General features: G+C 49.7%; 1 protein-coding gene across 4 annotated transcripts in view; it reads right to left on the minus strand.

Annotated features, from left to right (window-relative positions):
- Positions 1-13,971, minus strand: part of atad2b (ATPase family AAA domain containing 2B) — a 101,591-nt gene that overhangs the window by 54,394 nt on the left and 33,226 nt on the right. For 3 of the 4 annotated variants that reach the window (XM_054762140.1, XM_054762139.1, XM_054762138.1), the window contains one exon: positions 13,478-13,663. In XM_054762140.1, coding sequence (XP_054618115.1) covers positions 13,478-13,663 — 186 coding nt within the window. Of the gene's footprint in view, positions 1-6,210; positions 12,271-13,477; positions 13,664-13,971 lie in introns of those variants that run through there. The other variant, XM_054762141.1, reaches the window with a different exon arrangement.

The following is a 13,971-nucleotide window of genomic DNA, read 5'->3' on the forward strand; positions in this document are numbered from 1 at the left end:
GCGCACAATAGCATTTATTTTCAGACTGTGGATTATTTTGGAGCTTTTCTATTATGAAAGGTGATTTTTATCAAATGTAACTCAACAGCTTGTCACATTGAAGTCACCAGTACACGAGCCCAACGTAAAACTTAAGACTGGTGTCTGCGTGATGAGGCTGTGATAACTGAGGCTAGCGCTCTTGACACACTTCAAGCTTTTATTTGCGTTTGTACACTGGGTCATTCGTAGTGCAGATACATAAGATGGTTAGATGAATAATCAAGTGTATAGGGATAGGATTCAGCCACTGAAAACGCTAATGAATTGGCAAACTGTAATGACGTGTCTTAATGACTAGTTAGCAGTAAAGGGGGCAGCTATGTGTGAGGGGAAAATGCATCTCAATGCTGGGACTTAATGGTGATGTTGGCAATTAGTTTGGATAAGTGTGGTTGGAGGAGTAATTTGAAGTAATTAAAAGCAGTCGGTGCACATTTTGAATTCTTTCGGGGGGGGTCTAATGTAAGTGGCGTCTCTTTAGCGGTTCAGAGAGAAGATCGCTCGCATGGGTGAATGTGTTCATGGTTTTTCTTCAGTGCTTCTGTGCAATCTGCAGCCTACAACAATAGAGACGCATGTGGCATCATGGAGGATTGAACCATTCATATTCATTTCATGCTTGGCCACTAAGATTTGGGCTCACCAAACGGCAGCTATCCCTGGCGCCTACCCTGAAAGCTCCAGATTGCCTCTGAGAAGAGAAAAGGAGGCTTTAATAATGGTGAATAATTCTCACAATTGCAGATAGGTGCTTTGTTTCTTGCTGTTGGCGAGCATGTTCTAATTTTAGTCCCCGGTGGAAGGAAAAGGGTCCCATTTCTCACCTGACGTATGTAGCAGACGTTGTTAATAATGGAAACAAGCTGCCAAAATGAGTTTCCGCTGTACAGTGACCAAGGTAGGCCAAAACGAGGAGCGGCTAACTGCCTCAGGGAGTTAGCAAGCCGGCTGTCAAGCAAGTAAAAACAAGACGGACAAAGGCTGTAATTGCTATTACAGGATATGATTATGTATCCAAAGCACATTAACTACAAGGCTGAACTTCCTACTTTGGTAAAGCGCGGTAGGTCTGGTGTCCTTGTAAATGGAAGAGACAACTATGGCTAAATCAAGTCAGAGGTATTATCTTCAACAATGCTCTGTGTTCTCTGAAGTGTCCTCTTAATAACCCATTTCCTGGGCACTTGTTGTCCTTTTTGTCCTTAAAGGAAAAAAATCAAATTCAGGCCATCCTTTTATGCAGCAACTGCTTCAGCCTACTACCAAAAGGGAAGCGGCGTGTTTATTATGACTTAAAATATCCCATCAAGGCCTCGCCATGGATTGACATTGGCAACGGGGAGGGGAGGTGCCCGCTTAATGTGAAGATGCAAGGCAAAGAGAGGAGGAGGGGGTTGGGATGGGAGGCGAGACACAGCGGTGCCTCGGTGGCTGTTGCCTTGGGCGTGCTATTGACTGATGTAGAGGACACATTATGCAGAACTGCCATCATTATTCTTCTCTTCTGTAAACACTTGTGTAACATCCTTGTGGACCATGACAGCAAAAACCGTGCGGACCGATGACACCAAAACCACGGAAAGAAAGTTACCACCTCCTTAAACAGATTCATAGTATGAATTATCGAGTGCGGTGATCAGTGGCGATAGAAGCATGTTAGGAGGCTGACGTGAGCAAGCAGAAAGTCAAGGCTAAATAAGGAAAGCGAGTGGACTCAATTATAAATGAAAGGATGGCACTTGCAATGAACTTGATCTTTGTGGCGATGCACCGCAAGTGAACCCCAAGCTGAGGCCTAGCTAATGGCCGCCGGGGGCTTCTGCTGCTCCCCCGAGTGAGTGGATGAGGAAGAAGGAAGGGTTGCAAAAGCATCCACGCCCTGCATCTTACGGGTTTATCCTGCACGTGTGCAACAGCAGCAACAACAACAATTGTGACAACAAGAACAGAACAACAGAAACATACAGAACGACATCAGCAAATAAATGTCTGTGACAACTATAAAGACAAACAAGGACTTAAGGACAAAGGACAAAACAATATCAACAACCACAATGACAACGCTGTCAATGACAATCACACATAATAGTAGTCATGAAATGATGAATTATGGTAGTGATCACAAAGACAATACTGCATTGAAACAGTGACACATAATAGTAGTCATGAAATGATGAACTATGATAGTGATCACAATGACAATACCGCATTGAAACAGTCACACATAATTGTAGTAATGAAAATGATTATCCATGATAGTGAACAGAATGATAATTACTGTAATGCACATCATTGTAAAAAAAAAAACTATAGTCATACTGCTGATATCACCGTCGCTGTAATAAAACCAACAACATAATAACACCCTGGTTAACTCAGTGAGTAATGTGGGGAAGTACGTATGTACTGTGAGTGTGCATATGTACAGGTATCTCTGTATGTGGGGAAGACTTCATATATATAAAGGTGCAAGAATGTGTGGGCGTGTAATTGTCACTGAGAATGCATGAAAGGAAAGGGGCCGCCTTTCACCTCCCAGAGAGCCCCGCCCCAAATAGCCAGGCCGAGCCCCCGCCGTCAGAAGGCCACCAGGCCCACAGGGGCAGGCAGCACAAAGATCAGTGCCCCAAGAGCCAGCCCAGAGAGCCCTCCCCCCCGGGAAGACCAGCAAGGGGCCGAAGAGTGGTAATCCCAGGCAAGGACAGGGTGCCGGCGGGCCGGAAGACTGCCAACCCTGAGACCAGCAAAAGATCACACCCCACAAAGGCAGACGAGTACCAGGGGCCACAAACCGGCAGGCCCAGAGACGCCCCCACAACCGGAAAGAAGCCCGCCCGCCCGCGCCGGAAGCGCCAATCCCCGCCCCACGCCACCCCCATCCCCAGGGAGCGGAGCCCGGCCCGCCCCGGGCCAACCCCTTCCCGACCCCCGACACAGGGCCGCCCCGCCCAGGGATGCAGGAGGCACAACCTTCACCCACCCGGCGGAGGCACGGGCGGCAGAGATGTATCACCCAGCACTCGATCCCACGGAGCAAACCCTTGTATGCCCCCCCCCGCCCAAAAAAAATAAATAAATAAAATAAATAAATAAATAAAAGTACACACATGCACGCACATACACACTCCTACGCACCCACATGCACGCACATATACACACCCCTACGCCCCCACGCGCACGCACATACACACTCCAATGCACTCAAGCGCGCACACCCACGCACGCACGCACACACACAGTGGTCGACTGCCCGACACCCGAAAGCCTGACCCTATCCCCCGTTGGTAACCCAAGGAGCAGTGGAGCCGAGGACCCCGGGGTCCCAGACATACAATCCAGAACCCAGGAGTGGAGAGCGCGGACCGCCGGGGAGCGGGAAGACACCAGGCCACACCCTCCCAACGGTAGGACGCCGCCAGCAAGGCAGACAGGGGAGCCAGCGAGGAGGAAAGCGGGAAACCGAGCAGGCGGGCGGGGAAACGAGCGAGCAGCCAGGCGAACCACCACACAGCGCCAATCGACACCCGCGGACCAGCAAACCCTGAAGAAGGAGCGGGAGCACCGCACCCCAAGCCGCAGGGAGGCCAAGCACCAGAGCCGAGAAGGCGACACCAGCAGCAGACCAGCCGACGGACCCCACAAACCACCAGAAGCCAGACCAGCCACATGCCACCAGAGCTGACAGCGCACCGCCCGCCCCACCCCCCGACAAGCCCGCAGACAGACCGGGGGAGGCGAGGACACAGACAGCGGCCCAGCAGAGCACAAAGCGCAACGGCGACAAACGCCCAAGCGCCCGGCAGAGCACAACCCCCCCCCCAGCGGGCCCGGCCCCAGGGCAGCCGCCCCCCCACCCCGCCACCCAGGCCCACAGTACCCGCAAGCATGACCAAGCCCCAACCCACCAGCCGGCGCGGCGCCCCAGCAGCCGCCACAGCGCAGCAACCACCAGCCCCCCCGGCGGCACACGGGCCACCCGCAGCACCAGCACCGCCCCCCGGAGGCCGCCGAACCCGCCCCAAGAGCGCAGAGGCGCCCGCAGCACGTGTCAGTCCTGGAGAAGCACCGCAAGCCGCCCCCCCCCGGCGCAAGCCCCGGCATCAACAGGCCCCAGAGGGCCACCCCAGGGAAGGGTAGGCGAACCAGACATAGGCACCCCACAGGCCAGGCCACCCCGGGCGAGCCACCGCGACGGCCAGGCCCCCGGCCACATCGCCGACCCTGGTGGGCAGACGCCACGGTGCACGAGGCACCCCAATCCAGCCCGCCCCACCCGTGTATGTAATAAGGTGTGATTGTGTCTATAATGCAGTTTAAAAAAAATAAATAAATAAAATAAAATAAAAGCGGACAGCTACGAAAAGCTGGTCTCTACGAAAAGCTGGTCTCTGTGTCCCTGATGGATGTATCTGTGTGCATGTATATGGGGTGTATGTGGATGATAGCTAATGATGCAATTAAAATCGGGGGACAGCTGCCGCTCGGAGGGTCCCTCACCTGACCAGCCCCCCCAAATCCTAAGTGTCTACCCTGCGATTAAAATTGGGGGGCAACAGGTCAGTGGCACGGCAGGAGCAGAGGAGCCCCCAAGGCAGCTCCCCTCCCCAACCACGCCCGACCGTAGGCAACCCCCCAAAGTCCTATATATATGTGAGGTGGTGCAGTGGCACAGGAAGGACGGGGGCCCCACACCCCAACGCCGCCCAAACCGAGCAGAAGGGGGACCAAGGACACATGACCGACCGGCCACCCACCACAGCCCAGGCTCGGACGAGCCACAGGCCGCAGGACACACCACAGGCCCTACCCGGCCCGCCAGGATGCCCAGCCCGGCTCACCCAACCCCCAGAGGTGATACCCCTAGCGCCCCCCAACACCGGAGCCCCACCAGAGGTAGCGTCCACAGCGCCACCCCCAAACCGCCAAACACCACGGACCAGCCACACGCCCCAGGGCAGATCCGACCGCCACCAGGACAGCGGGAACCACGCCCACGCATACCACCACGGCCGGCAAGGGAGCAACACCACGACGACCACAAGAGCACCGGACCCCACATAGAGCGGAGCACGGCCACACCCACGAAGCACGCAAGCCAGAGGCGCCAGGGAGGGACAGAGAAGCAAGCACCGCATGACAGGTCCACGAAAGGAGCGGCCCCCCGCCCGGCACCCAAGCAGATGCCCCCGCCCGCCTCGCCCCCCGCCACGCCGCAGACCGGCCACCACCTCACCCCCCCGCCCATCCACCAACACGCTAAGGGAGAAACCCCGGAGGGAGAGACAACCGCCGGCCAGGAAGCAGAGACCAGCCAGACACCAGCAGGTAGCAGGGACCGCCCGCCAGCTCCCCGCCATCCCCACCCCCAAGCCCCCGGCCAAAGCCACCCCCCGACCGCCCCACCCCGGAGCAAGCATCCCCCCGCCAATCCTGGCCAGCGCCACGCAGAAGAACACCACGCCGCCCGCCCCCACCCGCTCACGGCCCCCACACCCACCGCCCATCAAGCCACAGCGGCCCAGTCTCTGAAGGGAGAAAGGAATCCCCCCCCCCCAAACCGCACATCCGCGACCCCCACATCCGCGACCCCAGTCACCCGGGGGACAGCCACAGGTGCCGGAGGACAACAAGCAGCTCCCACCTGTCACACATACACCATACACATAAATCGATAAAATAAAATAAAATAAATAAATAAAATAAAATTTAAAAAAATAAAATAAAATAAAATTAATAAATAAAAAGGGGCAACCCAAACCACCCTCCCAACCAGGGGAGAGAGCTCCGCGGGGGCAGCTGGGCTCAGGCACCCGCGCCCTCACCAGGGGGAGAGGCCGGCCCCCACACCCCACACCGGACGACCCCACGCGGCAGCCGAGCAGGAGGGCCCAGGGCAGACCCCGCCCCACCCCCAGAGGCAAAGGAGGCGAGGGAGAGCCAGCGCCACCAGCAACACACGGGCCCCCCCAGCAGCAGTAGGCGCCCGGCACCCGCAGGATGCAGCACCCCGCCCACCCTCCTACCCCGGAGGCCAACCAACGCCGCCCCCTGGACGGCCCCCTCGACTCCTCCCCACCCCCACCCACCAGCCCCCCCAGGCAGGCAGCCCAGCAAAGAAGACCCGGGACACCAAGCCCGCCCCCGCCCGCCCCCGAGGTACCAGGGCCACCCAGCGACCAGGACCACACCCCATGCCAGATGAACGAGACCCTCAGGGGCAGAGACAGACGCCCTGAGAGTCAGGTCAGGGAATTAATTATTGGTGCCCATATAGACTGAAATTCAGACATTTGTTCCTTAGATTCAGCAGACATTCTCTCCATAGCTATATGATCTAACAAAAGATTTTTGTAAAGAGCTATATTCAGTTTCTTCCTTGATTTCCAATTGATAAGAATGGTTTTCTTGGCGATGCTTAATGCGGTGATGAGAAGCTGTGTTTGGTTTGTTTCTACATCAATTGTGGAGAGATCGCCCAGCAGGCATAGTAAAGGGGAGGTTCGGAATGGAGAACCCAAGTGCCAAAGATAGGTCCTCACACACTCCGTGCCAAAAATTTTTAATGGGAGCACAGGTCCACATGGAGTGTAAGTAGTCATCTATTCTATGGTCTGAGCAGTGTGTACAGATGTTAGAGTCAGTTAAGCCCATTCTAAACATTCTATGTCCTGTGTAGTGTACTCTATGAAGGATTTTAAACTGAATAAGATGTAGGTTGGGATTACTGATTAACCGGGAAGCATTGAGACATATTTGCTTCCAGAATTCAGGGTCACAGCTTGTAGATAAATCTGAGCTCCATTTGGAGATTGGTATTAAATTAAATTAAATTAAAATTTAATGATGCTGGTGTTGTTCTGGGAGGCCACGCAATCGTAGGTGAAGAGCGTGTAGAGGAGCGGACTCAGCACACACCCCTGTGGGGTCCCAGTGCTCACAATTCTTGAGCTGGATGTGCGATTGTGGACTCTGACTGACTGGGGCCTGCCTGTGAGAAAGTTAAACACCCAGTTACAAAGGGAGGGAGACAGGCCAAGTGTGTGGAGCTTATCTGTGAGTTTGTGGGGGCTGACTGTATTAAAAGCAGAGCTATAGTCTATAAATAGCATTCTGACAAAAGTGTCCTGGCCCTGTAGGTGAGAAAGGGCTGTGTGGATGGCCGTGTTGACTGCATCATCCGTGGACCGATTCTGGCAATATGCAAACTGTAGAGGGTCCACAGTTGCCGCCGGGATGCTCTTTTTGATGTGGGTCATGACTATTCTTTCAAAGCACTTCATGACAATAGGAGTGAGTGCTATAGGGCGATAGTCATTCAAGCAGGTCATGTTGCTCTTCTTGGGTACGGGCACTATGGTGGTGGACTTAAAGCAGGTCCGTACAGATGCTTGTGCAAGCGACAGGTTAAATATGTCAGCAAGCACATCAGCTAGCTCTGATGAGCAAACCCGAAGTGCACGTCCTGAGATGTTGTCCGGGCCTGCTGCTTTTCGTGGGTTTGTTTTGTTCAGAACCCTGCGCACATCAGCTGATGTCACCATGAGAGGTGAGTCCTGTGTGCTCCCCAAGTTCAGCCACCCTCTCTGCTCATCAGGAGTTTGGGTGTCAAAGCGGGCATAGAACTCATTCAGCTCATCTGGAAGTGTGGTTTGGCTGGACGTGGCTACGCTACTCCGCTGTCAATAGTCTGTGATGTGCTGGAGCCCCGCCCACATGCGCCGAGGGTCTGAGGTGGAATAGTAGCCCTCCAGCTTCTGTCTGTACTGTCTTTTGGCCTCTCGTATGGACCTCCTCAGGTCATATCTGGCCTTTTTGTAGTCCTCAGCGGTGCCCATGACAAATGCAGTCGAACGAGCACGTAGCTTAGCCCTTACATCACAGTTCATCAACTGTTTTTGGTTAGAGTATTTTCTGTAATACTTGGTGGTGGTGACAGTCTCTATGCATGTGCTAATGTAGCCAGTAACAGCAGACGCGTATTCATCCAAATCAACAGTACAATCTTCCCTCCCCGCTGCAGTTTTAAACACATCCCAGTTTGTGCAGCCAAAGCAGTCCTGAAGTACTTGATCAGTTTCTTCATTCCACACTTTAACTGCTGTACTTACAGGGGGAGCTTGTTTGAGAAGTTGTCTGTACGTTGGATAAAGGAATATGGAGATGTGGTCGGCCTTTCCAAAGTGGGGTCTTGGAACAGCCTCCAAAGCACCTTTCATGCTGCTGTAGACTTGGTCCAGGATGTTATTTTCCCTTGTGGGAAAGCTTACATGCTGGTAATATTTGGGGAGAACAGTCCTGAGGTTACAGTGGTTGAAATCGCCAGATATAATGAATACAGCGTCTGGGTGTTTGGTCTCGTGTTTATCAATGATGTCATGCAGGAGGCCTAGTGCGTTAGCGGTGTTAGCTCGTGGTGGGATGTAAACAGCAGTTAAATACACAGCGCTAAACTCAAGAGGCAAATAAAAAGGTCTGCATTTCACCATCAGCAGCTCAATGTCCTGCGAGCAGTGCTTTTCCATTGTCTGTACGATGAATGACACACATAATATTACCAAGGTTATAAAATAAAAGGAGTTGTGTTTTCATGTATCTATTAGTGGGGATACTATACATTCGTCATGTGTAATGGTGTTTATGATGACAAGTGATATCCAGTGTCATGCAAAATAACACTTTCTACAAATGTTTCAAGTCAATAACGGCGTGATGTTTTCATGCAATGATGGATAAATCCTTACTGGCTTACATTGCATGGAAAATGGCGTCTGCGACTTTTCGGCCCCATTCTGTGCGTATGCGAGCTTTATAGGTGAGGCCCCAGGATGTTTCTGTCACATACGTGCACTTCAGATGTCACAGTAATCTACAAAATAAATGCTGTGCCAGGCTCAGTGCCAGGCCGCCGCTCGTTTTCCAACGAGATGGTGATAGTAATAGTGTGGTTTGATGATAGGGAGTGAGTGACAAGCACAGCATGTTTTTACTGTCTGGACTTGTTTAGGTCGTGGTCAGCGCCAGCACGAACATCTTCAGTGCCATTGTGGAAAGTTCTGGGCAGTTCCTTTTAACTTTAATCCAAAATGACAGAACAAGGAGCTTGTCACCACACGCAACACACAAGGGATTTGGCGTATACGCTCCTGATCAGCATGCTTTGTCTTACTCCCACTTCTTTTGCATTTTGAAATTCTACTTAGAACCCAAAAGTGCAAAATGTTCATTCTTGTCATTTTTCAACTGCTCTTAACTTTTTGCTCAGCAGTATATATTTGGAGTAGCTGCTGCCATTTGGGAGGATTTTATTTTTCTCGTCTCCCTATTCTCCTGGGAAGGTTTTTCGGCGGCCTACCGTGAGAAAGCATGTAATTAGTCTGTTCGTGTACATACGAGCCAACTAGGACCCTTGCCAAAATGTATACACACTTACATTTCATTTGTGGATCGCTTGGAAATGGCCTGATGGCGTCAGGTGCAACTCTGCGATCATGTACCTTGTGGCGCCTACAGCCTGCGGGTTCCAGTCATGTCATTCGGCTGAATCAGTGATCAATTAGGGTGATGGCTGTCCCACGGAGGAGCTCCAGGTGAGAACAGGATGCCGATGTCAAAAATTAAATCATCCCACTTAGCCTAATTAATTGGGCTTCCGATGGAGCGCAATTCAAATGACTCTACGCCATGAGCTTACGTGGAAGCGTTTGTCCGACAAATGTGACAGTTGTAGGCAAACTAAACAGCAGAAGCAGTTGGTGTTTGACCAAGATTAACCAATAAACAAAACTTGTCCTTTCGACCAAGTCCTTGGTTAACAAGATCAGCCTGATCATTCGTTACTGAATGGACCTGATCAGGTAAGATTCTTCCATATCATTAACTTCTATGTTTAATTGGGTCTTGTAAGTGGCTAACTAAATGCACGGCATTTGACAAGATTAGCATATTATTCGTATTCTGATCCCATTATGAATACTTTACAGGCTGGGCCTGACTTGCCTTCCATATTAAAGTGCTGCAGAGACTTTAGGACTCTTCCAGCGTGGGGGCCAAAATAGGACCCTCATAGCAGCCCATTTGGAGACAGGCATCTATCTGTGTCAGATAGATGAACTTCATACAGAGCGTATCTACATATGTACCATTGAGTATGCTACTGCGGAAATGATTGATGATGTACCGCTATGTCCTGGTGGAGGCTAGAGGCCATCAAACATTTTTTACATACGAGCAGTTGAGCTGACATCCTCATTTGTAAGCCCCACACCCCCACCCTGCTCATGTTTTTGTGCTTTACGTTGGTTGTTGGTTGCTTGTTTTTGCACTTGTGTGCCAATTCAAAACAGTTAAGACTATTTTAGCATTAACATGAAGTCAGCACATTCTAAGACTACCAGTGTCACCAGATGTTTTTATTGTTAGAGTATGTTGTTGTTTTAATGCTTTCCAGTGATTAACTTCTTTTTACACCTGTGTCACAAGGATTTTTTCCTTCCTTGCGTGAATAGAAGTGTATGATTTCAAAGCATAGAATGAATGAATAAGAGCTACAATTTGGCGCTCTTGCGGGCTTGTCAAGCTTGTGAGATGCAATCCAAGTGTAATGCAACGTAAGTGACTCTTTGTTATTATTACTATTAATGCTAACAAGTGCTATTAATAACGATAAACATTGTCATTGGAATTTATTTTGTGTACTTTTTGTGTTGTTTTGGTTCTATTGTTAGTTTAATGCTTTTAAAACATTTATTGTTATTACTGTTGCTGATATAATTCTGTTTGTATTATAATGTATGTCTCAATTGTTTCGTGTAAAGTTGCGTATTTTGAAGTGTTGCAAATTGGGTTGTAGTGGGGGTTGTTTTCCTATGTTAGATAAATATTTGTCCCATATTTTTAAAAGTGTAAAAAAAAGGGGTGGGGTGCTGTGGCAGGACTTACCTTCACATCTCGCCTTTGCCAATAAACGTGTTAATATAAACAGTTGTGAGCTTTTTGTACACTTGTATGACTGTTGTATGACAAATGTTCAAATGTCTGAGCTAGCGTCCCGTGTTGGAGAAGGTTTTACATGGGTCATAACTGTGGTGTGGTCAAGGACCAAGTGGTCTTTAACAAAGAGACTGACATGAAAGCATGTATCACTCTTCTCAAGGAGCAGGCCCTCCCCATCTCAAACCACTCACAGGTGGCTCCGTCTTGTTTACGACATAAAAAAAAACAATCAAAGTCATTTACCTGTGATTGACAATCATTACAATATAAGAGTACCATATTTTCAGGACTATAAGTCACTCCGGAGTATAAGTCGTACCAGTAAAAATGCACAATGAAGAAGAAAAAAAACATATAACTCGCATTTTAGAGGGAATTTTACTTTATAAAATCAGAGACCAAGAACAGCCATTTCATGTTGAAAGGCAAGTTATAGTAATACCAAAAAAAGGGAGAACAACAGGCTAAAAGGGCATCTGTTAATGTAATGTGAATAGGTGGTATGTTAACAGTTCTTCAGATAACAACAGCCTGAACAACCCGCATGCCTTGGCACCTACCTGGGCGTGGGTGTGGAGACGTACCTGCACTGTTGACAAGCCTCTCCCAGCAGCACGTTCTTCAAGCACCCATTTATCAACGTGTTCCTGTAGCTGTGGCCATCTAGCTTTTAGTCCGCAATTAGCTTTTTTTTTTCCTCTTCATTGCAGTTAGAGTAGCCTTCGCTTTTAACCAGTCACTCACAAGTGTTTCTCGATTACCGTTTTGGGCTGCATACTTCACTACTTGCAGCGTGTAATCTGCACAATATGATTTTCTTTTTGGGGGCATTTGCCTTGTTCTGTCTTTCTCAGTTGTCTTTATAAGCGCCGTGTGGTGCTGTGAACAGGCATGCAGACGGAACCACGTGACACTCCAAACCACAGAAGCAAAAAGAACGGATGCCCATAAGTCGGTCGTCTTCCGCTTACAAGAAGTGGCATTACTTCTGGGAGTCATGACGGCAACAAAATATCAGGAGAATGCCGACTGCGGCTAGTCATGTCCGTCCAAATAATCATATTATGTTGGCTTGTCGTCTACGCTCACTTCTGGTCACGTGACGGTGAAGAGGCGGTGGTGGGTCAGTGACATCAACATTCCCGTATTGCCTGTATACATGCCCATTCCAAGAAGCAGTTTTCACAAAATGTCGTTTCAGGTCACCCAGAACGGCGTTCCCGTGTGGATGAGAGGCTGAAACCATAAAATACTTTGCTGTTTGACCTGAAAACGTTTCCGTGTGCATAGCTCCTCATGTAAATTGATATGTACATTTTACATTTTCAGCAGTAGAGGAGTGATCGGAGTAGCAGATACTGGCTGTGATATCTTCATTTATCAACTGATAAGACAGAAACTTATCTCTTATATGGGTGGCTTTGTTTCAGAGCGGGCGGCAACATCTTGTCTCTTGTATAGCAAAAGCAACTAGGCCTGTCACAATAATCGACAAATTGACATGTCCGCCATGTACGTATGTCTGTTCCATTCCCTCGTCTTGCTGTAGCACACAGGCTGGTTGACAAGATGGTTCACTCGTCTTGTGTCTGAGCGCATTGGTTGTACAGTCAAATGAAGTGAAAGAGTGAGCCTCCTGTCAACTATTCAGCGGCTTTGTCACAGTACGTGGAGGCGGGGGCTAGCTATGTAGTGATTGAATACACTGAGTGCTAGCTAGCAGTTAGCAAGCCAATTCTAATATGAATGAAAGGACAAAAACGAATGCCACAGTTCCAGTGTGCATTCCACTGTGGTGCATTTGTCCCGGCGGTTGGTGCTTGCTGAAGCGCTTGATCGACGAAGTGAATGTGTAGTGCCGGGCGGCGCGAGCTTGCGATAACCACGGTATGTGAAGTGGTGACACCCTGCAATTCGTAAGTGCTACAGTAGGCATATTCTGTGCCTCACACAGACAAAACTACACTTGAGTAGCATCTAATGGCTGAAATGTGGCATGACACAGTGATCACTGAATGATAAAACTTAATGATAATATGGTCTTAAAAAAAAAAAAGTTCGACATTATCGATTGTCGATTTATAGCACAATTATGGACCAGTAAAATTTGTTATTATGACAGGCCTAAGCACAAGATGCCTAACACATTACAGCCATCTAGGGGCTCTGAAGTGTAACAACATGACACATACACTATGTAACACTGGCACACAAGCCTATAGCGCCCTCTGGCGGCTGTCAGTTTGAAAATAACATAAGTCGCTCTGGAGTACAAGTCGCAGGACTGGCCAAACCATGAAAAAAGTGTGACATAGTCCAGAAAACACGGCAATATTGGCAATTCCAATCATTCTGGTGTGGGTTTACTGGCTATGGAGGCCATGTATTGACACTGCTTCATTTGGCCTTGGGTGTGTGGGCAGAGTTATCTTGCAATACTCACTGGGAGTGCAGAGTTTCTCTGTAGCTTCGCCCTGAGTGCTGCTCCTGGTCTGCTCTTCCACAGAAGCAGGAGCAGCAGGAGTAGCAGGAGTAGCAGGAGCAGCAGGAGCAGCAGGAGCAGTGTGGTTCTTTCTGGTAACCGGAGTGCTTGGCGCTGATGCTGCTGGCTGCATTGGTGTCTGCTGGTCTGCAGTTTCCACAGAAGATTAAATTAGGATGTACACTATGCACATTCAGATGCATCTACACACTAGCACTGGATTTTTATCTTGAGTGGAAAACAGTATTTGGGTGGTAACATCCAAATTCCGTGACCCCAGGTTTGTGCTGCAATGTGCTCATGTGTGCACATCCCATCCTTGCAATGCATACCGACAGCTGGAGTGTGACAGGAATTAACGACAGGAGGTGGAGCCGAGTCAAATGTTGTTTTAATTTCTGACATTTATTCTCTTCCGCTTTTAGCATGTCTCATTTCACTTCCTCAAGTGACAA

Source organism: Dunckerocampus dactyliophorus, chromosome 19 (assembly GCF_027744805.1).
Source record: "Dunckerocampus dactyliophorus isolate RoL2022-P2 chromosome 19, RoL_Ddac_1.1, whole genome shotgun sequence".
NCBI lineage: Eukaryota > Metazoa > Chordata > Actinopteri > Syngnathiformes > Syngnathidae > Dunckerocampus > Dunckerocampus dactyliophorus.